This window comes from Hypoxylon fragiforme, assembly GCF_022984875.1.
Source record: "Hypoxylon fragiforme strain CBS 206.31 chromosome Unknown GGS25scaffold_8, whole genome shotgun sequence".
In the NCBI taxonomy this organism is placed as follows: Eukaryota; Fungi; Ascomycota; class Sordariomycetes; order Xylariales; family Hypoxylaceae; genus Hypoxylon; species Hypoxylon fragiforme.
The window spans coordinates 1,842,074-1,868,025 of record NW_026054763.1 but is presented as its reverse complement, the minus strand read 5'-3'; the positions used below and the strand labels follow the sequence as shown (position 1 = coordinate 1,868,025).

At 49.1% G+C, this 25,952-nt stretch overlaps 7 protein-coding genes across 7 annotated transcripts; 2 read left to right on the top strand and 5 right to left on the bottom strand.

Annotated features, from left to right (window-relative positions):
• Nucleotides 1-1,223: 1,223 nt before the first annotated feature.
• GGS25DRAFT_504027 (transaldolase) lies at nt 1,224-3,270 on the top strand. Its single transcript, XM_049262103.1, has 6 exons — nt 1,224-1,524; nt 1,732-1,750; nt 1,818-1,829; nt 1,959-2,242; nt 2,310-2,693; nt 2,757-3,270. The coding sequence occupies exons 1-6, from the start codon at nt 1,486-1,488 to the stop codon at nt 2,991-2,993; spliced, it is 975 nt and encodes a 324-aa protein (XP_049113962.1). The 5' UTR covers nt 1,224-1,485; the 3' UTR covers nt 2,994-3,270.
• Nucleotides 3,271-3,742: 472 nt separating this feature from the next.
• Nucleotides 3,743-5,296, bottom strand: GGS25DRAFT_524692 (Metallo-dependent phosphatase; the record flags this gene model as incomplete). The annotated part of the gene is made up of 1 exon (XM_049264653.1): nt 3,743-5,296. One exon carries the CDS (start codon nt 5,294-5,296, stop codon nt 3,743-3,745), a length of 1,554 nt encoding a protein of 517 aa, XP_049113961.1.
• Nucleotides 5,297-6,041: 745 nt separating this feature from the next.
• On the bottom strand, nt 6,042-6,967 carry GGS25DRAFT_504018 (cytochrome c oxidase assembly protein PET191-domain-containing protein). The gene is made up of 2 exons (XM_049262102.1): nt 6,819-6,967; nt 6,042-6,729 (listed from the first exon to the last, which is right to left on the bottom strand). The coding sequence occupies exons 1-2, from the start codon at nt 6,841-6,843 to the stop codon at nt 6,362-6,364; spliced, it is 393 nt and encodes a 130-aa protein (XP_049113960.1). The 5' UTR covers nt 6,844-6,967; the 3' UTR covers nt 6,042-6,361.
• A 159-nt stretch (nt 6,968-7,126) lies between these two features.
• Nucleotides 7,127-10,382, top strand: GGS25DRAFT_504017 (alpha/beta-hydrolase). The gene is made up of 6 exons (XM_049262101.1): nt 7,127-7,829; nt 7,896-7,975; nt 8,055-8,150; nt 8,211-8,506; nt 8,569-9,488; nt 9,556-10,382. The coding sequence occupies exons 1-6, from the start codon at nt 7,798-7,800 to the stop codon at nt 10,010-10,012; spliced, it is 1,881 nt and encodes a 626-aa protein (XP_049113959.1). The 5' UTR covers nt 7,127-7,797; the 3' UTR covers nt 10,013-10,382.
• GGS25DRAFT_534154 (linoleate diol synthase precursor) lies at nt 10,272-15,019 on the bottom strand. Its single transcript, XM_049265735.1, has 8 exons — nt 14,261-15,019; nt 13,971-14,150; nt 13,792-13,835; nt 12,810-13,733; nt 12,548-12,725; nt 11,638-12,467; nt 11,369-11,509; nt 10,272-11,220 (listed from the first exon to the last, which is right to left on the bottom strand). Exons 1-8 carry the CDS (start codon nt 14,846-14,848, stop codon nt 10,530-10,532), a joined length of 3,576 nt encoding a protein of 1,191 aa, XP_049113958.1. The 5' UTR covers nt 14,849-15,019; the 3' UTR covers nt 10,272-10,529.
• A 2,027-nt stretch (nt 15,020-17,046) lies between these two features.
• GGS25DRAFT_504009 (DASH complex subunit Hsk3 like-domain-containing protein) lies at nt 17,047-18,461 on the bottom strand. The gene is made up of 3 exons (XM_049262100.1): nt 17,944-18,461; nt 17,618-17,739; nt 17,047-17,418 (listed from the first exon to the last, which is right to left on the bottom strand). The coding sequence occupies exons 1-3, from the start codon at nt 18,079-18,081 to the stop codon at nt 17,343-17,345; spliced, it is 336 nt and encodes a 111-aa protein (XP_049113957.1). The 5' UTR covers nt 18,082-18,461; the 3' UTR covers nt 17,047-17,342.
• Nucleotides 18,462-20,360: 1,899 nt separating this feature from the next.
• GGS25DRAFT_515553 (ApbA-domain-containing protein) lies at nt 20,361-23,082 on the bottom strand (the record flags this gene model as incomplete). The annotated part of the gene is made up of 4 exons (XM_049263093.1): nt 20,361-22,047; nt 22,097-22,529; nt 22,601-22,762; nt 23,046-23,082. The coding sequence occupies 4 exons, from the start codon at nt 23,080-23,082 to the stop codon at nt 20,361-20,363; spliced, it is 2,319 nt and encodes a 772-aa protein (XP_049113956.1).
• Nucleotides 23,083-25,952: the final 2,870 nt, after the last annotated feature.

Here is a 25,952-nt window from a genome sequence, read left to right as displayed (position 1 = left end):
AATCTACGGATGATCTAACATGCTAGTGTTTGTCCTATGCAGATGGCAACGACCGTCGACCGATTACATATGTGAACATTCGTATTCCCAAACTCCAGAACCTGAGTTATGCCATATCGGTGGACAACGTCATGGGTTGGCTTTTTGGTTAACTACGTCAAAAAGGGAGTTCGAACTGAACATGAATTTAGTAGTACGATGACTTTCATGGCGACTTTTCACAGGTGTCCTTTAACTAAGCTTTTTCTTATACCATTTGATACCGGGATTTTTTTTCTGTTTGTGTACTACCCCGATAGAGTAGTCGCCGAGATTTCTTTCTTCTGCATGGGTAGGAAAACCAAGAACTTTGATAACCATAGGTGTGCTTTATCATAAGTTTCCCAATCACTGCTAACGCAGGTACTATTATAATGTACACCTATGAAGCACCGGCCGGCCCGTCCGCCTGAATCATTAAGCAAAGAGACTAGCCAAGCTATACATGTAGGGCCAAAGGGAAGATACGTATTGATATGTATTAGAGGATAATGACTGGCAGGACCCCTTATGATAAAAGATGTGTGTATGTATGAATGTAGATACATATATGTGAGGCATTTGATGTCGTGGAATATGTCTTGGCGGAGGGCATCAAACAGACTCTCATGTCATGTCATGTCCTGGTGGTCAATAGAAATCACACGTGGAAGGGTGACACATCTCGATATGGCAACTTGAGCTGTTGGGTTACATATAGCTGAGTAAGAACCTTGTTGGAGGAATTTCAGCCATGAAAGAAATACATGACCCTTCTCCTAGGGCTAGTAGACTGTAGCTGGAGGGTGTTATTGATTTAAGACTTGCAGTAGACTTGATGCTAACGGGAACATTGAACCTTGCAACCTTGTAATCTTGAAGGCGACTTTCGATAAACGGATCGGCGGATGCGGGTGGAGGGGCAAAGAAACGTTGAAGCTTTCAGGGCAACATACTACTAGTACCTAGTAGGTACATAGTTAAGGAAATTCGGGGCGAAAAAAGAAAGAAAATCAGGTGCTCCGCTTGGTTTACTGGTGCAAGTATCCTACTACTAAGGTACACGGTACAATACACATAACTACATGTAGGTGGGTATGAAACTAGGCGATGTGACAGGTACTCGCATAGTCACTGTGGGCATATGACGCTTCCAGTAAATCCCAAGTCCCTACATTTACTAAGGGGAAGGTCACTAATAGTAAGGTACATGTAGGTAACTATGTAGATGTTGCCCCGCCATCGCCATCATCATAGGCAAAATGTTGTAATATGTAGTAAGGAGAATTCCTCCCCAACATCCTTAGTCACCTGCTATGTACTGCCGACCTTGAACATTAAAAATTCTACAACGTAAATTGAAGATCTGGAAACTTACTACTTCATACTTCCCATTGTTCTTTATACCATTATCGTGACTGCTTCTATTACAACTTCCCTAGAATATCATAATACCCAAACCCAAATATGTCTACCTCACTCGACCAGCTCAAGAGCACTGGCACTGTAAGTATTTCTTTGGTCACTTACCTTTGACCTTTTGGCTTTTACCCCTCAGTCGTCATGGCCCCTCCATCGTGAGATTTTCAAGATTGGGCGGATACGCTGGACCCTCCTCTTCCACGCAGTTTTGTGAACATTTAAAAACGATTATCACATAATCTGATATTCAACATGGAATATTTGCTAACGTTGGTTTGTTATGATAATTAGGTCGTTGTCAGTGACTCTGGTAAGTCAAAATACTATCAATTTTTTTGAAAGAATGAATAAAGGAAGCTGACAGAAATACTCTTTAGGTGACTTTGCCAGTCAGTATATCCCGCATTTCCAACCCAGCCGTGGGCCCCGATACGAAATCTACCAATTGATTCCGTTCAACTGGATCAGCTCACAACGTCTTTCGTCGTCCAATCAGCAATACTGACAAAATATCTTAGGCATCGGAAAGTATAAGCCGCAAGATGCGACCACCAACCCTTCTCTTATTCTCGCCGCTTCCAAGAAGCCCGACTACGCCAAACTGATCGACTCTGCTGTCGACTATGCCAAGGCCAAGGGTGGAGACATTGACAGCCAAGTTGATGCTGCCCTAGACCGACTTTTGGTTGAGTTCGGCAAGGAAATCCTAAAGATCATTCCCGGCAAGGTCTCGACCGAGGTGGATGCTCGTTTCTCCTTCGACACCAAGGCCTCCGTTGACAAGGCCCTGCACATCATCAGCGTACGTCATTAGCTCAACCACATGGAAGATCTATATGGCAACAATACTAATACGAGATTCTCTTTAGCTCTACGAGGAGCAAGGCATCTCCAAGGACCGTATCCTAATCAAGATTGCCTCAACGTGGGAGGGTATCAAGGCCGCTGAGATCCTACAGCGTGACCATGGCATTAACTGCAACCTTACTCTCATGTTCTCGCTCACTCAAGCTATTGCCGCCGCTGAGGCTGGCGCTTTCCTGATCTCTCCCTTCGTCGGCCGTATTCTCGACTGGTACAAGGCCGCCACAAAGAAGGAGTACTCCAAGGAGGAGGACCCCGGTGTCAAGTCCGTCCAGAGCATCTTCAACTACTACAAGAAGTTCGGCTACAAGACTATCGTCATGGGTGCCTCATTCCGAAACATTGGCGAGATCACCGAGCTTGCCGGCTGTGATTACCTTACCATCTCCGTGAGCAATTCCTTACTATTAGACAAATCTCAGATTGACGAGACTAACTCAATATATCTATAGCCTAACCTCCTTGAGGAGCTATTGAACTCGACTGCACCAGTTCCCAAGAAGCTCGACGCCTCTGGCGCGGCCGCTCTTAACATCGCCAAGAAGTCGTACATCAACGACGAGCCCCTCTTCCGTTTCGCCTTCAACGAGGAGCAAATGGCCGTTGAGAAGCTACGTGAGGGTATCAGCAAGTTCGCCGCTGACGCCGTCACTCTTAAGGACATCATCAAGGAGAAGATCTCCGCATAAATCACTACACCGACGTGGAAGTGAGTTTCAGATGACTGCTACTGCATAGAGAAACCGGCTGTTTTTAAGAGGTCTCTAGAATGCATAATAAATTTCAGCCTCTCTCGTCTCGTTCCCGCGATGCTTTTTTACGGGGCATCCATCCATCATTGATTGGTACGGAATCTAACATGGTCCAAGAAGAAAAAAAATTGGCAGGTTCTGCGTTCTGCGTTCTGCTGGGCGTTGTCCATTAGGTAGTCAAATAAGAAAAAAAAATAGAGTTGATTCATGATCATATTATGTCTTGATGCTACATATGTGTTTGGTAGTGAGATTGGTGAATTATCATTGTTCAATATTGTATTAATTTGTAGAAATTGCCAAACGCCGTCGCTATAGGATCAATGGAAGTAGGCACGTATATAGTACCCCCCATCCAAGTACCTAGTATGTATGTATGTAGGTAGGTATGTACCTACATACATCATGATACATATGCGATTGGTATCAAACCCGCCATTGTCTACTGCAGATGTACATGTATGTACCTATCATGCAGCTCTCGCTTTCGCCTTTCGCCTTTCGCCTCCCTACTACAATGTAGGTAGGTACCCATCCAACCAGACTGTAACATTACATAGCTACCCACCCCTTCTTCATCTTAAACAAACGAGTATGTATGTGTGTCCGGATCGTACCTATATGTATATGTATAGTAACGAATCCAAAGCATCCAGTCCAACGCATCTATACATACATACATGTAGTTATAAGTCTTCCCATGTTTCTTCTACCTTGTTCTCCTTTTTACCCTCGTTCCCCTTCCCCTTTTGCTTGTGGTTGTGCTTCTCCTTTTTATCTTCCTTCTTGCTCTGTTTGTCTTCCTTCCCCTTCCCCTTCCCCTCCCTGTCCTTCTGACTGTCATCGACAGAGTCGATACCGGCCTTGCAGGACACGCTGACGAGTCTATGCTTTATGCCGTGTTTAGTGGCGCCGCGTAGTTCTAGGAGTGTTTCTCGGTTGGGATCGGCGCTGTTATCTTCGCTTTCGCTGTCGTTGTCGTTGTCGTGCTCTTCATGCAGAGCAGAAGCACCAGCAGGCTCAAAAACAACCGCCGTGAGGTCGCCGCCCCGAACACAGCTGCTGTCGAGACCGATGGCGTAGCGGCGCACACTGAGGCCGGTCTTGGCGTCGTGGCCGTAGACGACTGTTGTTGGTGTTGGATCTCCCTTTTTCTTCTTCCCATCTTTTCCCTTCTCCTTTTCATTTTTCCCCTTACCCTTCCCCTTTTTGTTTTTTCTGGTTTTGTCTTTTTGCAGCTCGTTCCAGACCTTGGACCAGGGGCGCCCCTCGCGGCCTTCGCTGGGCATTAGGAGCATCTTGGGTTCGGAAGAAGACTCCGAGGTAGTAGGGGTGGTGGAATTTATGTCTGAGCTGACGAGGGAACGGGAGGAGATGAGCGTCCGCATGGTCATGACGACGCGGGGGTCCTGCTTCTCGAGCGGGACTCCGGGGACGAGGCCGGCGTGGACGACGACGACGTCGCCGAAGCGAGGCGACACGCGGCCGACGCGCAGGATCACGGGGAGAGAGGCGAGCCAGTCGATGTGTTGGGGGGACAGGCTGAGGGCGGTGGCGAGGTCGGCCTTTTCGGATTTTCGGCGCTTGCGCTGCGCTTCGAGTTCTTCTCCTTCGACTCCCTCTTCTTCTTGGTCTTCTGTCTCCTCCTCCTCCTCCTCTTCATCAATCCCCTTACTATGATGCTTCCCCTTCTTCTTATCCTTCCTCTCCCTCCTCTTCAGCTCCCGATCCCACGCGCGCAACACGCGATCCTCGTGGTTGCCCCGCACGCCGTACGCGCCGATGGCAATTGCGCGGTCCACGACTCCGGGGCTGTCGGGCCCTTTGTTCACCATGTCGCCCGTGAAGACGACGTGGTCGCCGCGCTCGGAGGAGAAGCCCGCTTTGGAGAGCAGCGCGTCGAGCGCCGAGAGCTGGCCGTGCACGTCGCCGATTATGAGGAGGCGGGGGCCGGAGGGGGAGTCAGGGTTGGGGAGGGCGGAGGAGGGGAGGGAGTCGAGGAGAGGGGGGTGCAGGAGGGAGGGGTGGTGTTGGGTGTCGTGGCTTTGGTTCGTGGTTTCTACGTTCATGGTGGGTGGTTGTTGTGGTTGTCTACCGAGGAATGGGATGGTGGAGGGGTCGAAGTGAGGGTGACGCAATAAGGTGATGCTTAGGAGGGTGAAGACGGTGCCTACGGTGAGTAATATACGTCGTCGTCGTCGATGTGGTCGAGGCGGCGGGAATGCTAGTAGTTGACCCATTGATGGGAGGGTTGGGTGGCCCTAGGTGGCCGCGTATGACGTCGCTGTGGCGGCCGAGAGACCATATATGCAAGCACTTAGGGATTCACAGGCTTGTTTGTGTACAACTTACATACGTGGTAAGTAGTGTAGTAGGTATAACCTCAGAACTTTGATATCTCCAATAGATCAAAAATATCAATATACTATCGCATACCAGGTAGGGGAGATATACATATATAAACTCTTGATATTATAAATCCTTGTTGGAGATCTTCTGTTTCGCAAGCTATGTATGTGTATGGTATGTGTATGTGTATGCGTATGTGTATGTGTAGGTGTATGTAAAGGGAAAGGGTTGTATACAACTACATGAAACATTGAACGATTGATGTAGAGTCACGAGTCCCAGAACTATCGCTGTCACGTCAATGTTCAAGGATCACCTGAACTGTAACAGTGTATGTAATACGCGATAGATCTCAAAAAGGGGCAGAATGGATACACAGATGAAAACTTTCGTCACGGACCCTTGGCTTTTTTTTTTCTGGTCTTTTTTCTGGTCTTTTTTTTTCTTTCATTTGCCAAGACTGGCCGATCTCGCATGGGATTGTATAACAAACTACCTTGACGGCAAGCCCGAATAACTAACGTACTTGCAGTAAAAGTGCTAAAGTCTAGGTGACCTTAGTGCTTGTCGCTTCTTGATTTTATATTTTTTCTTCTGTTTCTCAAAGACTCGAACTTAGAGGTGCATAATTAAATGTTGCGCGCTAAATGTTTCTTGCTTTGCAGAACATTAGCAGAGTGATTAAGTTGCACTATTGAAAATGACAGCTGCAATTCATGGTCTAGGCACGGCACGAGTAAAATAAAAAATGAGGTGTGAGATAATACCAGACCACGATATTAATATTGACCGATCGAGAGGAATGCACTGCCATTGAAATCCCTAGAAAGGAACTTCGGTTTGATTTGAATATGAAAAGAATAACTAACCCCAACGCCACCCAATGCCTAGGTATCTTGAAATATACCTACCTATCCATTTTTGTTCATCCTAGTTTTTGCCTCATCATAGACTCGTCAACTCTTCTTTGCCTCCTGCTCTTTCCGGTATTTCTCATTCTCGACCTCTCGCCAATCTGGCGCTTCCGGCTCGTCCCCGTCTGTCTTGCGCACAGAGCCGGCGAAGGCGGATTTGCCAGCATATAATTGATACCCCTCGCCGGACTTCTCGCTTGTCTCGAGACTCTTGAAGGTGATGGGCTGGTTGCCGCGGAATCGCTTGCGCATGTCGATCATGCCTCGCCTGCAGTCGCCGAATCCCTTCTTGAGCTGTTGGCATTTCGTCGGAAGGGTTTCTGAGAGAGGAGAGCGCAGGCAGTCGGCTGCTGTGTGTCGTTGTACCATGACGCACTCGGACTCTTGTAGGCATTCGGCCAATGCGGCTCCTAGTAGTTGTGATGGAGATTAGCTCTAAGTTCAGATTATGTCTATGTGATATTCTGCAATATGTTGACTATTGAGGCATACTACTTACTTATTTCTTTACATGAGCTCGGCATACTGAATTGACTGAGGCTGAAGGATTATATATGTATATTGGATATTCAAGGTATGATGTATGGTTATCATGGGTAGTTATGTCGCAAAGCAAAATAGCCCGGATCAGATGTTCCTATCGCGATTGGAATATGGAAACTTACGAAATGGTACGTGGTCCAAGCTTCAAAAATAACCCAATTCTAATTGGTCAACGGAATGGGTATTAGTTACAGCATCAGAGGATTCAGAGCATGTGCCATAACGCAGGGGACCAGGGGTAAGCTAATTCTTTCCACCATCCAAGCAGCTGCCAGCCTACTAGGGTCATCCATAATGTGGAGAAACAGGGCGTTCGAAAGAGAGCAGCTTCCCTCGTCGTGCTTTGAAAGGAAATGAGCATTGGCAGGAAGTTTAATGACTTCAGTATTATCAATATCAATTCTTTCTAAACTCTAAAATATTTACATATTACCTAACCCATTCTTTATCTTACCTACTAGGTACCCTATCTATTAAGTACCTACCTATATTATTCTTCACACAATTCTTATCTTCAGCATTCATATGTGTCTTTCCTAGTAGTCAATGCTCTTCTATATATCCTGTTCGAGAGACACCGGCTGTCCCGTTTCGTTGTCTAGCTGACTAGCTGTCTAGCGTGACGCTCCAATTCCCATTCACATGTGACATCACCAACAGCTACCTATACTTCCACAGCTGATTCTTTTCCATACAACTTGAATCCCTTCCTAACCCTTTTGGAACTCAAGACCCTTAAAATTCTACGGTTCACTATCCCTTCGCAGCCCTGGAATCCTATATACGCGAGCAGCTTGGGTTTTTAAAAAAAAATGAACAGCTTGTCGCGATAGCGCAGCGCTGGGCTTAACATCGCGCTTCATTCATCTCCTAGCTTCTAAGCTTCCTAACTTCCTACTTTGGCTTAAGTGTCGTACACGACAGAAGACGACAAGATGCCTTTACCATTCCTTGGTCGTTTGAATATGTTGGTTATTTCTGCACAGTTAGGGGCCTTTTATCGCCATGTATAACTAATCAATGGGTGGTGAAGTGTAGAGTACATTGCCCTTGTAGGGTCCTTTTGTCTTGTCGGTCTTGAGGCCCTCGTCCGAGTCTTGACGCTCGCATTACGTATGCTAACACCAAACACCAAACACCATTTTACCTATTATTTTTTCGTGTTACCAGTACTAACACATACGTAAATTAGCTTCGACTTTGATAAATCTCTTTTACCGAGCGTCGCGACGGTTGTTTAACAGGTTAACGTCGCCCGCGCAGAAGAGAGCCGAGCAAAGGAGAAAATGTACGGCCCGTCTATCCTTCAAATACCCAGGTGATCAGTAAAACTAACCCACTATATTAGCCGTCTCGACGTCGATCCGGAATGCCTCGGACTTCGTTGATATCTGTGCCATGTTTGGCTACACGGCCGAAGAACATGTGCTGCAGACCAAAGATGGGTATCTACTCGGAATACACCGCCTCGCATGGAGAAAGGGAGAGGAAGATATGAAAGTCAACGACGGACCCACTAGCATAAAGAAGCGGGTCGTCTACCTTCACCATGGCCTTCTGATGAACAGTGAGGTCTGGGTTTGTCTCACTGATGCTCAGAGATGTCTACCATTCATGTTGGTAGAGAGTGGTTTCGATGTCTGGGTATGTTATACATTGCGTCTCCTTGTGGCAGTGAGGATGTGTTAACTAACCATGCATATCAGTTGGGAAACAACCGTGGTAACAAGTATTCCAAGAAGTCAATCAACTACCCCCCTACTTCTATCGAGTTTTGGAACTTCTCAATCGATGAGTTCGCTTTTTACGATATACCAGACACCATCAACTACATCTTGGAAACTACCAGGCAGTCGTCCCTATCTTATATTGGCTTCTCTCAAGGGACCGCGCAGGCATTTGCTAGCTTGGCTGTGCACCCCGGACTCAATGAACAGATAAATGTTTTCATCGCATTGGCACCTGCTATGTCGCCTGCCGGTCTGAACAATGGCATTGTCGACGCTCTCATCAAAGCTTCACCTCAGGTCCTCTTTCTCCTTTTTGGCAGACGTTCTATTCTTAGCTCCGCGACCATGTGGCAGTCTATCCTGTACCCGCCGATTTTTATTAAACTTATCGACATGGGCTTGACTTTCCTTTTCGGTTGGAAAACCAAGAATATCTCTGTCAGTCAAAAGCTTGCTGCCTATCCGCATTTATACTCCTTCACCAGCACCAAGTCGGTTGTCCATTGGTTCCAAATCATTCGCAATCGGTCATTCCAGATGTACGACGATGACGTACAGACTCCCTTGTCTATCAACACGTCGAGCAAATATACGAAAGTTGCTAGGTTCCCGACTCGTAATATTCGGACACCAATAGTCCTTGTCTATGGGGGAAGTGACTCTTTGGTGGATATTAAGGTCATGTTGAGAGAATTGCCTAACAGGACAGTTGCTACTGAGATTCCACATTACGAGCACTTAGACTTCCTCTGGGCTCGCGATGTCGATACTCAAGTGTTCCAACACGTCTTTGATGCCCTGGAGAACTTTAGGGATGCGGCACATTCCTTAGAGGAGTTTGAGAGCTATCAGCGGGCGCGCAGTGTCAGCATGATTGCTTCTAATGCTTTCAAACAGTAAGCTCATATGACCCTGAATACCAAGTCATACTGGTTGCACAGAATTATAAACTAATAAGAACAGCGTGCACCGCAATAGCGACACACTCGAGTCTGACAGCACATCCGTCGTGTCTAATGCGCAACCGGAGAATGGAGGCGAGGTTAGTCTCAGAGTGGAACACAAACCATGCGAAGATCAAGAGAATCACTCCTCGATCTCCCAAGTTGCCACTCCTCCAGCAAGCTCCACACAGACACCGACTCACACTCACCCCATCACCAGCATTGATGAAACCGCCGTGGCAGCAAGTGGGGACAGCTCCAAAACAAACGGCCATGACGGTACGACAGACCTACCAGACCCAGTGACCCCGAGTCCATCGACCAGGCATAGGCCGACTCGCAGGAGTGGTAGTGTGGCCAGCGTCCTTAGTCTAGACTCGATGAAAGAGGGCCGTGGTATTAAGATCGGCGCCGCGAAGCCTACTATTAGTAGTAGCAGCGACGAAGGCCGGAGGTATGCCCAGCTCAACGTTTAAATAAGTTCGTGGATTCCTAAATAGAGTGTATAAATCAGGAACACGGTTAGACGGGCGTTTTGCCACAACGGGTAGGTAGGCTTATTTTTCTACCAACACTTGTTGATTCACTCGCAAGTCCGAGAGCCTGTATAAATTCATAGAAGGGATGCATACAAGTTGTATAGGCCTTAGTATATATATCAGCATCAAGTACCTACCAACCTAAGTAGATGTCTCGTCCTTGGCGTATATGAAGAAGTGAATATGAATCATAGCAGTGCTCCAGTAACTACCTACCTATCTAGGATTGCACTGCCTGTATCGTTAGGTTCAGATATACCCAAGCACCGACAATTTCGTATGGATACTGAGGCAGATAGTTATAGGAAATAGCCAATATATTAAGATAGTACCTAACTTTGAAAAAACAGCAAACCCCAGTGTTCGCAGAAAAATTCCCCAAACCAAAAACTCCGTGTGCCTCGCCTAGTCATCCAAAAGTTTACAGGTACTTAAGTGACAAGATAAACCGACTCTACTCTGCTCTACTCCGACGGCCAACCTCAACCCAAGCCCCTTCTCTACTTCCTCTTCCACTTTCAGACCCTCTTCCCTTCGTAACATCATTATTAGTAGCAGCACCACCGCCCGGTCTCCCATCCCACCGCACCCTCAACCCCGTCGGCACCGGCGAAAACGCGCCCTCGTCCGCCGTGAGGTAAACCCTCAGCCCCGTCCACTCGCCCCCCGCCGCCCCCCGCACAGCCTTCCGCCCAGCCTGGCCCCGCCACTCGTGGAAATCGAGGCCGCGGATCTCGCCCCCGCTTCGCCGCAGGTTGGGCAGCTCCCGGAACATGGCCTTGAATGCCGCGGCCAGAGCGGTGCGGGTCAGGGGTTCGCCGAGACATCTGTGGGCGCTGCCGCCCCAGGAGAGGGAGTAGGAGGTTAAGGGGCGGGAGAGGGAGAGGGTGGAGGGGGAGGGGAAGAGGTGGGGGTCGTGGGAGGCGGTTGTGAGGGAGAGGAGGACGCGGGAGGAGGGGGGGAGGAGGTAGGTGACGCGGGAGGCGAGGCGGGAGGGGGGAGGGTTGGGGGTGGGGATTAGGGAGGGGGGGTGGGGGGGAGGGGCGAGGCAAGGGGTTTCGTCGATGATGGTTTGGGGGGTGCTGGTGCGGGGGATGGTGCGGGCGATTACGACGGTGCCGAGGAGGCGGATGCCTTCTAGCATGCTGGGGTGGGGGGGAGAGGGGTGGTTAGTTTTGGTTTTGTTTGAGGGGGTAGTTTTCGGGTAAGAGGTAAGGGGTAAAGGGTAAAGGGTAAAGGGTGGACGGTAAGCAGGCAAGTAGGTAGGGTAAAAGGGGGAAGGGGGGGACTTACTAGTGCATGAGGGCTTCGTCGGCTTCTTTCGTGTCCAAGCGGGCGAGACGGTGCAGTTCGGGCAGATGCTCACTTCCGGTTCCGAGAAAATAATCGAGGCATTGCGAGAGGAGGCCGGACATGATTGTTGCTCCGGCGGCACTATAGGGAGAGGTAAGTAAGGATGATCCAATCACCAAGACACATAGGTTAGGTGGTAGGTTCAAGGAGAACAGCTACCTGGAGAAGGATGAATGGAACGGGATCAAAGCAAAAAGTTGCCTTCTCACCTGATAGGCATGACAGTCCCGGCAACACACTCCTCAACCGTCTTGCCCTTCTCCATCATCCGCAAAAGCAGCTGTCTACCGTAATCCGGGAGCGACGGCCATTCTTCCTTTTTCTCGGCGCCTTTGCCCCCCTTCGTACCTATCACCCCACCCACCTTACTGTTTTTGCTATGATTATTAGCACCAGCAGTCTTGATCCCCAGCCGCGCAGCCACATTCGCAACCCAACCCGTCCTCGCCGCGCCCGCCTCAAGACGCACGAGCTGCTCCAGCCCCAGCGCGAGCTCGCGCGACCGCGTGCGCAGCTTGAACGAGTTGGCCGGGTCGCTGTCGAAGAAGACGGCGGAGAACATGCCCGTCAGGATCCCGTACAGCTCGTGCTCCGTGTAGATGCCGTGCGGCGCCGTCTCCGCCGTCTTGATCGGCAGCCCGAAGAACTCGGCCACGAACCGCGTGTTCAGCGGGACGATGACGTCGCGGATGATGTCGACTTCGAACTCCTCTCCAGGCAGCCCCGGGCTGGGCGGTAGCGCCACGCCGGCCTTTTTCAGGAGGTTCGTCGTGGTCAGCTCGAAGAAGCGCCTGATCTCCGCCTCCCACTGCGTCGGCTGGTACAGACACCGCTCGACGTGGATCCGGCTCTGGTGGTTGGCGGGGCCGTCGCCCGCGAGGCAGAAGTCCTTCCCGAAGGTCTTGCCCGCCGAGCTCACGAGGTAGGATATGCTCTCGCCCCAGGGGACGTGGAAGTCCTGGCTGTTGGCAAGCACTTGGCTGACGGCCTCGTGGGATTTGAGTATCACGGGGTCCATCTGTCGCGTTGGCTTCTCCCACTGGTTAAGCACCATGTGTATCAGTATCTTCCGTTACAATGGTCGAAGGTGCCAAACAAAGCCGGCTGGGAATCACTCACCGAATATAGCTCGGATGTTCCCAAAGCATCGTGGATAATCTTGTTCTCTGCCGGCACGACGAAGGGGAAATGCGCCATGATGCTGTTATTCACAAAGTGAAAGGGGAAGGCGCGGAATATCAGCTTGTGCATCACATGTCCTTGATTCACCCCTAGGTCGAAGTTGGCTTCGTTGTATCTGAGTAGACGTTAGCCCCGGTACCGTATACACCTCCAATAGGGGTAATGTGTAACTATGAGGGAACAGAGACACCTCACGTACCCCCAGTTCGTCAAATTCGCCGGCGTATAATCAGTAGTGTAAAAGCGATCCCCACGCACCAGCGCCACCGCATCAGACAGGATCGCCCGGCTCGTGGTAACATTAACGCAAAGCCCGCTCCCCGACATAGGAGGCTTCGGCTTCTCGGCCACGATGCCGGGGTACAGCTCCACGGCATCGGGGGAGTCGTACAGCGCCATCAGCTTCCGCGCGACCGCCGGGTCCGGGTTGATGTCCTCGAACGCGGCGTGCTTCTTCAGCCCGAAGTGCTGCCGGAACTCGTTGAGCGTCGCCACGCGCCACCCCCTCGCCTGCGCGATGCCCAGCACCTCGATCACGCGCAGCGCGGCCGGGACCTGGTTCGCGCCGAACGCGCCCGCGACGTCCTCGACGGACGCGGACAGGATCTCGACCAGGGCGTCGTCGGAGTACGTGCCGTCGTCCGCGTCTCGCCGCAGCCCCGCGAGCTCGCGGTCGGCCGGGTCCGCGGGGATGCCGAGACGGTACCGCGCGAGGGCCTGCAGCGCCTCGTCGACGCTCGCGCTGGCGGGGTCCGCGCCGCCGAGGTGCGTGCGCAGGTCGTCGGTCACCCACTTCGCGTCCCGCGCCGACAGCGCGCTGTGCCAGCGGTACACGAGGTTGAACTCGACCGAGACCTGGTTGCCCGTCGCCTGCGGGGCGGGGGCGCTGTTGAGCGCGCTCTTCTTTTCGCGCGTCCGCGGGTCGAGGTCCCAGGCCGAGGCGGTGCGGTTCACGTTGAGGATCGTGCGCACGTAGTCCTTGAGGATGATGTTCACGTACAGCCCGCAGGTGATGAGACGTCCGGTTTGGAAGAGGTCGTTGTCGTATTTCTCCCAGGCCTCCCAGTTGCTGCTGTCGTTGGTGGTGGTGGTGGGCTTGGAGAAGCGGCCTCCTTCGTTAATCCTGGCACCATGACTGTCAGCATAGAAAAGGGGATATCTCTCTGTTCATGGGTTCTTACGCTGCAAGGTTGGTCACAACGTAATTGTGAAATCGATTAAACATCTGATTAGGCACTCAAGTTAACAACTACCTATATCATTTACTTCACAAAGAATGGAGGTATATTATCAGGGGCATAGGTCAGGGGTACAAGAGGGGGGGTTCTTTTGAATACTAAGGCACAACACTCTGACTTACGATCAAAAACACGCCGACACCCGGAGGAAGTCCGAACAGATTCTTGGACGAGAAGCAGTCCGGCTTCAGCAACCCGTCTTTGAATGTCCTCATGGCTTTCTGCTCTTCCGCATTCCTGCCGTACAGAGGCGAGAGGTCGAGGTATGACGAGGTCATGTTGACGTTTGCGTCGCGCGGATCCTTTTCGCTTAGTATAAGAAACTGTACTGCCTACTAAATACACAAAGCTAACAAAAAAAAAAAAAGGGGGGGGGGGGGGGGGGGGTGTCAGCTAAAGCTCTCCGACTCACAGATTGAAAGATATCGTGGGTGATTATTGTCGCTAGATAGAATAGCATGCTAGATATTCTATTTGGGTGTTCGCGGAATGAGTTGTCGTCTCTAGCCATGAGGCTGTCGAAGATGAGTCCCGCATCTGGCGGATTCGGCGCCTGAAATACCAAAGCGGGTGTGGTTCGGGCATAGCGCGTGTTGGCAGCGCCCATGGAAGGGACTTTCAGGTTGTTGTATGACCCGTCTGCTTCGCGATACCGAGTCTTCTCACTCCCGAGCTGAGCAGGTGGGTGTTCAAGCGAGTCCCAGAGCGTGTTGATGAAAGCGTCGGTAGCCTGTCTGCCTTCGCGAGAATGGGGAGGGAGTTTGGCTAGCAAGGTGACGACCCGCTCCTGTAAGAGCGAGTCATCGTCCTCCTCGCCGGTAGCCGCGGTTTCCAAAACATCTTTCAGTGTCTTGTAGTCTTCGATTCCCAAATGGTGTAGGTCTTTGAGAATGCCGGTCTCCTTGGTGGTGTCATCATTTCCTGGAGTGAACTGATACTTGGGGATGGGACTGAGGCTTTTGGCTATGACTTGGATAGCCTGAGAGAAAGTTGACGGCATGGTGTGCTGGTGTCGAGGGAACTTCTCGGTGTGGGCGAGACTGGGCTAGAGACAAGCAGTTTGGTCGACTTCGGAACTGGAGGTTTATAAAGCAATCCTAGGTTCCTCGGGACTTTTGTCTTGTTAACTCCATTAGCATCCATCCTGACGGGGCGTATTAGCGTGATCAATACTTGATGTCTTAAAAGTCATGTGGGATGGCCACCACATCGCGTGAGCCTGGTAGGCTCCAAGAATAGGGATGCAACCCAACAGCCAGTGTAACACACCTTTTTGAACAAGGCTATATATCGTATTTCTACACTTTACAAAGGTAGGTGCTTACCTAGGTACGAGGGGAAGAGAAACGTGATAGCTCAAATGCAGCTAGTTGTGATACCCAAGGAGAAGATTTAATTTTAAACGGGCAGTATTGATACCTATCTGCAATGTTCTTTTTTCCCCCTTGACTACTATTAATGGCGATTTACGAAGCAGATGATTCCTTAATTTCCATAGCTAAGTTTGTACATATCACGGCGCAGCCAGTAACGCCACGAAAATACTGGGAATAAAGTACCAAAATTTCGGAGCCGATAGATACAGCCTCGAACATTCAAATCCTTTCTCGATACTAGTAGTATATTTGGATGATTATAAGCGACGTGTGTAACCAGATACAAGCTGGAGACAAGTTCAGGTGAAGCTGGGTACACCAGAGGATTAACTACCTACTGGGTATTCTCGCACATATCGAACGGTTATGTAGAAGACTTCAAGGCCCCCCTTAGGCACACAGGTGGCAAGTAGGCGCTCGTACACTCTTAAATACCCCTCATCATTCTAAAGTGGGTGGCTATGAAAACCATGAAGCTGTAGCATACCCAGAGACTATAGATAGTTTGAAGCTGAACTCATCTCTTTGTACCTGGCTAACTACCCCGGTAGTCATCATAATATGCCGATTTGTAGACTAAGACCAAGAGCCGCACGGCCCGAGGACTCACTCCGGCCCCTATCACTCATGCATGGCTTCCCTCCATCACTACCTAACTAGTACAGATATAAGGCGCCTTTTGATTTAGCCTGTAGATAGCAGGATTGCTCAACTATAAACTATTCGTATTATGTATCTAAGTTAAGTTAAATGAGTGGGAAGATGCAGTATCCCATCGCGTATGTCAAATCGTTAACCGAAAAGGGGCTTGGCGAGGTCTGAAAGGGGTGGTATATTTCAGGATATGAGGGTATATCACATCAGGTCTTGCGTGTAGCCAGCCTGTGAAAATTCGCGCAGTGTGATAATTTCGATAATTGATTCCCAGTTTTGCTGTTTATGTGGGCTGGACAAGATACCCTGGACACCGGATTATCATGATCATATGTAGGAGAGCGATTACTCGGATCTCGCGGTACATACCATAGCTCACAGGATGGCTTTCAACCCTACGTTCCTTTGAAGCTCAGAGGGGTTTAAGCATGTGGACACCTGGTATAGAGGTCTTCGAAGTCCCAGCCAGCGTTGACTGAGTTGGGTTCAGAAGGTACCTACTATAAAAGAAGATATATCCCCAAGTCTATCCACTATGGCTCCACTTACTCGTGCAAAGTTCACAGACTTCCCAACCGAGAAAAACCAGCATCCTGAGAGCCAACAGCCCCTTGTATAATGTATCCAACAGCTGAACCTCCCTTTGATATAAGAAGTTGAAATGGGTCAAGTCCCAGACAACAGTGTCATATCGCCAGTAGTTAGAGGCGACCCACCACATCATTTTACCACGCAACAAAGTGTGTGGTAAGAACACTATATTTTCTCCTACATAACTAGTACCTACATACCTACCCAACACGTGCCTATCAAAAGTACCTACCATATCTATTGACTTCGAGAACCAAGCACCTCGGACCAAAGAACGAGTTTCGCTTTGACCATGGATAGAACGATAAAAAGGAACCTTCAACAATATGCCAATGCTTAAACAGGTAATTATCTAAGTACCTACCCAGCCTTACGACGTGGATGGGTTAGGTACATACCTGTTTGAGAGTATCACGACCCAGGAGGATCAAACGCGGCCTAGCTAGCTAGATATGTACCTACCCTGCCTATGTAGGCCATTTAATGCATGGCAGAACAATCTCAAAAAGCCACCCACAGTGCAGCAGAATTGCATAGTTATCGAATGGTGGATCCGCAGCAGATACCACCCTGATCATGGTAGCATTTTACCGGAAGGGAGACCGAGTAGCTTGTCATTGGGTGGCGTGGTACAATGCCTACACACATAGGCCGCATCACAGCTTATCTACCTATCTGCCTGTCTACCTAGCCCAACTGATGTAGTTCATCCGTCCTAACTCCACTGCGCCGCCACGGGATTCGGAGGCAAGCCCGTCTGCGCAGCTTAGGTGCCTGGGTAGGGTAGTTCCCAAAACGGACCGCATGAACCGGGCCGTACACGTGGCACTCGTGCTACCTCTGAGATTGATTAGGGCTCCGAGCTGAGTACGCTCACCTCCGACTGCTGCCGCTCTGTGCCTGCTCCTTCACCGACTCCTCGCCTAACACCTTGCTTGCGGCCATGAACCTGTTTGCATTAGACCAGTTAGTCTACATTCACACACATATATATATTAGGTATGTATGTAAGAACCGCCGGCGGCAACGGCTCCTAGGTGTCGATATCTAGAGCAACCCCTCATACGAATATATCCGGAGCCAGAAAAGAAATATATGCGGTTAGGTAAGTCACACGAACGAAAGAAGAGAATAAAAATAAGACTTACATCCCGCCATGCCAGCTCCCCAACCCCCTCATAGCCTCGGCCTGGACACTCGTCATCCGGAGGAGGTTCTCCGTGTCCGCGAGGTTGGCCGAGAGCTGCGCGAGCTGCGAGTGGAGGTGCGACTGTGTTTTCGTTAGCTTAGCCTTCCTTTCCTTCCTCCCTCAAGTCCTTCCTCGATAGTGAAGCATAGTAGTAGTACAGGTATCGTAAAGAATACGAGGTGGGTAGATAGATGGAGAGATAGATATAAATGAATGAATGAATGAATGAATGAATGAATGAATGAATGAAGGGGAGAAGAGGAAGATAGAAGGAAGGGAACGCACCAATTGCCGCGCCTTAACCACGCCCCCCGACCCCGTCCCGGACCCGGAAGTCTGCGGGGCCATGGAGGCCCTCGTCATGCCGGCCGAGCCATGCATGGCTATGGTGCGGTCGGCGGCGCTTCCGCTTCGGGTAGCCATTCTCTCTCTCTCTCTCTCTCTCTGTATTTGCCTGCTACCTAGTACCTAGGAGATGCTAGGCACGGGTTGTTGAAAGTTGCGGGCTGTGACGTAGACGTAGACGTAGACGTAGATCGTTGGCGCGCAACTGAACTAAATAAACAAACAAGGGAATTGATTCCCTAGATCGTTCGCGAAAGAGGAAGAAAAAAAGTATGGTAGATGTAGGTACAGTGAAGAGTATAGGATAGTTATTTACGTAGATTTACGTAGGCACGTATACAAGAGCTCGCTTCCTGGTGGCTGTTCTTTCTTTCTTTAGATGATATGTTGATGTTGTGCGATTCTGTGAGGTATAACCATTGATGATTGTTATGTGCTTAGGTAAATACTTCCAGTCCCCACAACCTGCCGCGCCCCCAATTAAAATCCCCAACTTCCAATTAACTACATCCAATAGTTATCCTGGAAATTCAAAAGGACTCTCTGTAACAACCACTTCACTACCTAGTACCTTTAATGTTGATTTCAATTTTCAACACTTTTTTTGCCAATATTTACACGGGTATATACATATTATACAACCTTGAAATACACACATGCACCATGCACTACTAGGTACATAGTAGCAAACATCAACGGGGACCGGGTACACACATACATACAACATGGCATATAGCCCTAGGTAACAACTTGGAAGTACGACGTGACCGCGTTGAAATAAAGCTTCGGCCGCGCGCGGGCGGGACGGACGGGTTACTACCTCATCTACCTAGGTCCTAGGTAAATACTTGTACCTACTATCGCCAAGAAACCTACAGTCTTAAGCATGTGGCTGTCAACTCTAAAATAGACTTTGAGAATATCTTCAGTTAACAAACATGTGGATGTCTATAAATTCATCCATACATCTACCTAACTTATACCTCCATACCTAGGTACATGAAGGTAGGTACATATCTCGATACACGTGTAGCATCATCGTCCATCTTACTACCTAACCTAGTAGCATTACATAGACATGCCCGGGTAAGCAGTGCGGAATCGATATTATCATTGATAGCTCGAGGCTGCTCTTTCCATGTTTTTGGTTGTCGCGAATAACCGGCCCCTTGTTAATTAAGCTTAGCTCTTAAAAGAGTCGCATTATGGTGATCTCCTCTAATTCTTGACGCCATCACCCTAGACCTTGAGCCTTTTCCTTCTCATGCTTGCTTTACTGCTTTACTGGCTACTTTTCGTAGCCTGGTACTCGAGCCCCAGCCTCACACGTACTGTGCCTGTCTTTACAATATTAAAGTCCAGCGAGAAACTGACAAATAAAACAAAGAAACGGTCCTCGCGTGTATGGTCATGATACCAACAATCCTTCCCTCTCCCGGCTCTTGCTCCGCCTCTTATTGCCACGCAATTGTCCGCCCCCTTTCTATCTTTCTATCCCACACACACTGCACCCTGACCTGATGACCAAGCCAGTTCAAGTATCATCTGTAAACAGTGCCCTGTCTGGAACTGGTTCCACAAAGCTGGATACCAGCCATTTCCAAGTGTGGGGAAGTGTCTACTGCGTAATAGAACACGACTGAATATCTAGCGGACAACGCGCAACTGAGCGTTGTGTGGGAACTCTATGCACATTCCTGTCATGGCGTTTTGCTTTTTTGATACCAGGCCAAAGTCGAGGTATCCCACGCCTTCTAGACAAGTCCAGTCCTTCTCATCGAGATTTGTTGATATTGCCTGGCTGGCTGCCTGCATGTTTTAATTAACACATCAACTGCAGACGCAATTACTTGATCGGTGCCGAGTCGGAAAACGAAAGCGGAGACTTTGCGATGTAGAGTCGTAAATAGAGAGGAATATATGTGTTCCCTAAAAAAGGCGACGGCAGACCCCGCATCCCAATGCAATATTACCGAATATGAATACCACTGCTTTCAACCTTCCAAGAAAAATGCTTATGTACGTGGTTTTCCCTTGCCGAGACGAAAAGAATTATGTGTGTACGTCGTTATGTTGTAATCCAACCCGATTCCATCTAACCGTATCGAATGCGCCGTGATCCGAATAAAACGAACTCGACAAATCCTGATACCACCGCAATAGCGGCAGCCAACCTGCAAACAAGACAAGACAAAAACAAAACAAAACAAAAGAGAAGAAATCGACTGTCGGGTGAGAAGGCCGTAAATCAACCCGGCTTTAAGAAAAAAGGGGGAGGATATTATTCGCCCCCATTAGCGAATCACTCAAGAACCCACCCTTTTATCTTTGACTTCGCTGTTCGTGGTTCGGATCGTTTAGCGGACTCCGATCGGAGGTCGGGGACCGAGACTACTTTGACTGCTGTGAGCGGAGGGTTCGGAGCCTAGGTGCGTTGATTCACCACTCCCCGCGCTAGCGCTCGCACTGCCGGTCAGACTTCTGGCTGTCTTCGTATTTGGTGGTTGGAGAGAGCTCACCCCGACACGTTGTTCAACTTGCTGTGGCGCAACCATGTTGCCTTGACCAGGAGGATACCTAGGAACTGGCTGACGTACACCATCTGGAGGCGACGGGCGTCCATTAACACCAGGTCCCCCAAAGCCGTTAGGCGGCGACGGTCGCCCAGGTGCCCCTCCTCGAACTGAGGGGCTGTACGGCTGTCCCGGTGATTGACTAGCACGTCTGGGATACGCTCCACCACCCATTCCGGGACCGGCCTGAAAATCATGTATATGCGTTGCCGTTAAGGAATTCGCCCTAGATCCCGCTTGCATCTGTCCCCGGTCGACATTACCGTACCGATTGGACGTGAAATTCATCATCGGGTCATCCAGTATGTTGTCGTGAAGACCAGGAGCAGCAGTTACGATCTGACTAGAACGGTTTCTGCCAAATCCTGGCCGCCATTTACTGCCACGAGACGGCATTCCTCCTCCGGGACCTTCAGGGTTCATCCGTATGTCGCTCTGGCTCTGGGGGACTTTGCTTCGGTTTTTCCTAGATGTCACACTCATCATATCGAAATTGTCAGGATCAATCATGGGAGCGACTGGCCCCGAGTTCGGGTCGAAATAGTCGTCCTCCTCGTCTTCATCGTCGTACACGCCACCTCCACTACGCACTGGGGGGGCACGCCTCCTAGCACTAACAGGTGGTGGGCCACGTCGCATGCGCATCTCCTGCTCCTTTAATGCCATCTCGCGCTGTCGTAATTGGAGTTCTCTCTCGCGAAGGGCGATATCTGAAGTGTCAGCATTATAACCCGCGTCAGCAGCGTCCGTCGAATCCTCGTATACAACCAGGTGGCTGAATTCTCCAAGGTCGGCCTCGTCAAAAGATCCACGCCTGGATGCTGCTCGTGAAGGAGGGTGGCCGTTCGGTGCGCCATTCATAGGAGGTCTGTGTCCGTTGGGAGGGCCGCCGTTCATCGGCGGAGGTCGACGCATACCTGGAGGTGGACCACTAAGATTAGATGAATTTCTAGGCCTGGATCCTCGCATTGGCGGCATACCATTCCCGTTGGGGTGGCCGTTGGGGTGGCCGTTGACCATGGGGCGGGGTGCTGGGCCTGATGACATACGAGGCATCGGTGACGCTGCGGTTGGTGAACCAGAAACAGCCGGTAGTCCGTTAGTCTCCTTAGGTCTGGACTGGTTGACGATGTTCAGGTTATGGAAAATGGCGTAGAGCGTCTCAATCCGGGGCAAACTGACGCCAGAACTCTGAGCTAGCTTGATCGGTGAACCGAGGTATGTTTCTACTTCCATTGGCCTTCTAGCCACATAATCCTGCCACATGATGCTTGGGCTATCCGAAGGCTCGCATTGTTCCTTAATCGTGTTCTCCTTAAACTTGGCGTCGAGTGTGCATCCTTGCGCAGTGGCAAGCGCAATAAGTTCGTCAATTACATCTGAAATTAGTTGTCTGACGCCAGCTTTTTCTAAAAGAGCTGCGTGGGAAGGCGTATCAAAAATGACGCTGGCGGGGTGAAAAGCAATAGGCCTAATACATTAGTATACAATTATCCAAATTTATCCAAATAATGACCTACCCAATAACTCGTTCGAACTGTTGCTGTCGTATATTTTTGGAAACTTTGCAATCGACACGACCGGAGCTTAGCGTCATGGCAAGGGCCTGAGCCATGTCTTCCTGTATAGCCAATGGAATTTTGCCGCTTTTATTCGCAGGACCAACCCAGATCTCAGTTGAACCACTATGCTCAAATTCGCTTGATCCCAGCTGGTTCAATTCGGCATTCGAAACGAGCGACAAGACGACATTGGTCGGAAATCTTTCCTCCAGGGCGGCCTCGACACCTAGAGTGTGCGTTGTGTTGACAAGAATGCAAGTATGTTGAGGTGTAACAACGGCGTCGATAACGGATGCGAGGTCATATACATCGGGTAGAGCCTTGATACAAAGAATGATATAGTCGAATGCCCCCTCTTTGAATTGCGCGGCGTCTTCTGGCGTTCGAACAACTAGGCAAAGGAGGGTTAGGCTAGCAAAGACAGAGATTATATACAAGAGATTGGCAAAATAGCCCACTTACCACGTCGAGGCTTGAAGCGCTCATTGCCGAAAGATCCAGATTTGAAGGAGATGCCATATTGGTAGACAGTCTCGAAACCCGACTTCCAAACGAGGGTTACGTCGCATGCATTAGTAGCCTGAAGTCTCCAAGACAGGAAAGCAGAAACAGCATTTCCACCCACTACACACACTCTCATTAGCTCACTGTCACCCATGGTTCGGCTTCCCAATGGCATCGAGGCATATGCCAGCGCGCCGTGCCGTTCGAGTTAAAAATGGGGAGAAATGAGTGTAAGGGATGTATTTTCAAGTGAATTTAAGGAACGAGGGACAAGCAATGACAAAGTGAGAGGCTCTCCGTCTCTTCCGATGACGGTAGTACTGAAGGGAGAAGAGGTATTGTTCAAGAGATAAGAAGAAGCTGAAGCGGGAATTGCAAGTAACAGAGATGAAAATTAACGAACCTGAGAGGATCTTCAGACGCGGCGCTACTGGTGCCATAATGGAGACCAGTCAAAAACTAGCGGGATAAAATGTCCCTGCGAAATTCCTGTGTCTCGGTGCCTGTGTATCGTGCGGGCGTACTCACGATGGCGTCGGAATTAGCCCAGGTAGCCTTGTACTACAGCGACCAACCCAGACACGGCGTGGGTGTGACGGCTTGTAATAGCTGTCTCACGTCCCTGAAAACCGGCTTTTTTTATTATTACTATCCTCTCAACTCACGATACTCCTAATCTCTGTACACTCCTTGCTTATTCGAACACCTAGCTGACGAAACGGCGGCGGGACGAATGTATTGGCGCAGATCGGGCTTATTCGTTTGGCGACTCACAGGCCCATTCCAGACGGCCGCTAGAAATGGGACAATGAAATTCGATAGCGTCTAATTTAACCCTAGTCTTCACCTAGCAAGAGGCTTGCAGGTAATCCAACACCTTTGGAGAGATTCCGATCCACACAGCAATTGAAAATGCCCAAGAAGCCAGACGTTGAAAATTTGTAACGAGCGTGACGAGCCTGGAGACAGGTCGTGTGGGATGGGAGAGGACAAAAAAGGGACAAGAAACGAGGTTCGAGGGAGCGGGTCGGAATAGATGGTCGAACGTAGGACCAGGCGGGGGGAGAGGAAGAGGGAGGATGAAATTCTCGAAGTCGTCAAAAGAAGTAGGGGGGGAAAATTAATGAACGGACGCGACGACTCTAAAGCAACTAGCTGTAGCGGGCCCTGTGGGGGAGTCAAGGTTGTCGTGGTCGAACGATGGTTGGACGAACGGCGGATGACGGGTACGAGGGCGTGGCCAGCAAGAATTAGACAAGACAGATAGCGTAGTGCATAGAACGGGCGTTGATGGAAGAAATGGAGTTACATGTGTAGAGGTACTGGAGTTACTAGAGTGACTAGAAGAGGGACTAAAGTGAAATGGAGGGGGGGGAAAGAAACAGGGTAGAAGAATTGAGTGAAGGATGAAACCGAGGGTAAAAAAAAAAAAAAAAAACAGACCAGTCAGACGCCAAAAAAGCTGTGGTACCTACTGGATCAATAAAATACAGGCCCAATTAGTACTACGTACATACATTGCGAATGATGCTATGGTAAAAATAAATAAATAAAAAAACGGTGCGGGAGGGGTGTAAAGAAGGTAGGTGTCGGTAGCGTCGGTAGCATTCGATTTTGGGGGGCAATTGTTCAAAATTGGGCTAGCCTAGGCCTGGTCCAGGCCCCGTATGCATCTATTGTAGACTGCTACCCACAGAATACATCCAGGGCTATGTAGTATATTACTAGGTACCTGTACTGGGCCTACTGGCTTTCATGTTCTAGAGGACGTAGTTATCTACCTAAGGTATTGTACTGTGTAAGTACAGGTACGAAGGTTGTGGCCAAAAGTTTAGACCAAGATATACCTCAGCCCCACAGTTCCTCCACTTTTCTACCACTGTAGGAAATATCATCGCCAACATACCTACCTACTTATAAAGCCTTATAAGTTTATTTAACAAATATTAAATATATTGTTACGTTATTTAATCAGTTTATTTAATAATAGAAATTTTTGTAATTTTTTTCTTTATTAAATTAATGTAAATATCTATATTATAATCTCAGGTTGTTTAGGACTGAAGGCTTGAAGTTTATAGCACATTATAGCGTTTAAGTGTGCTATAAGGTGTTATACTCTTAAGGGTTGTGGGGGATTTGACGTTAAATGTATACCTATTATTGGTAGAGGCCCGGAAAAGAGTGGCGCACTGTGGGGCTGAGGTATATCTTGGTCTAAACTTTTGGCCACAACCTTCGTACCATCCATGGCTGTATTCGGCCGGGATGCGTGTTGGTTGGCAAGGGTAGGGATGAAATACATAAGAGATGGGACAAAGATGGGAGGCTTGACAGTAGAGTTACGTACCTATGTAAAGTGGATAACGCTTCAAGTTGTGGATTCTTATATTATGAATGCACAAAACAACAATTGTATAGATGTACGTAAGGCAGCTACATCTTGACTACATAGTAGTGACTATTAACGTGCCTAGGCATGTAAGGTCACAGAAACACCTTCAATGTTCAAATCATCCCGAGCTTGCTTCAAGTATGTACGTATGTAGGTATACTTCGTAGCAACGTTTTCCAAGGAAACGGGTTTACCCACTTAGTGAAGTACAGGATAAGGAAGCCAGAAACAAGAAACAACAGCACTTGAGACTAAATTCTCGGATCTTCCAGTATCGAACAAGTTAGACTAACACCAAAGATGACAATCTCAATCCTAACGTAGCAACGAGAGATTCGGGAATGGCTAGAAAGATAATAATCCGCTCTTTTCTTTGGATTATGTACATAGGTGAGGATTGGAGCCTAAAAGAGACATCTGGATTCTGGACTCGGGAGATACCTAGTAAGGTACTTACAAACCGGCCGATAGCACAACATGAACACAGATACATACTTATCATGTAACTACCTACATCATTGATACTAGGTATATCCTCAATCAAGATTGATCCCATCAATCGATCTTTCTAGGTACATATGCAAATTGGAGCGGGCTTTGCAGCCTTTGCTATGAGCTTCCGGTTGTTACAACATAACTATGTAGTAGATACTAGACATTAGGTAAGAAAGAGTATCATAGTATGTACATAATAGGTATTATTTATTTATTTAACGCATCCATGGATATCTGTATTAGTTACGAACTTACGAGCTGTTTATGTAAAACGACTAATCACAACCTTAGCGTATCTCACTTGCATCAGCCTGCCTCCATAGACTAACTACTGGCTAAAGGCAGCAAATGCACTGTACAATACAGTCTGGACTCTGGAGGCAGTTACCGCCAAATATCAAAGTTCCCGCCCTCCCATAC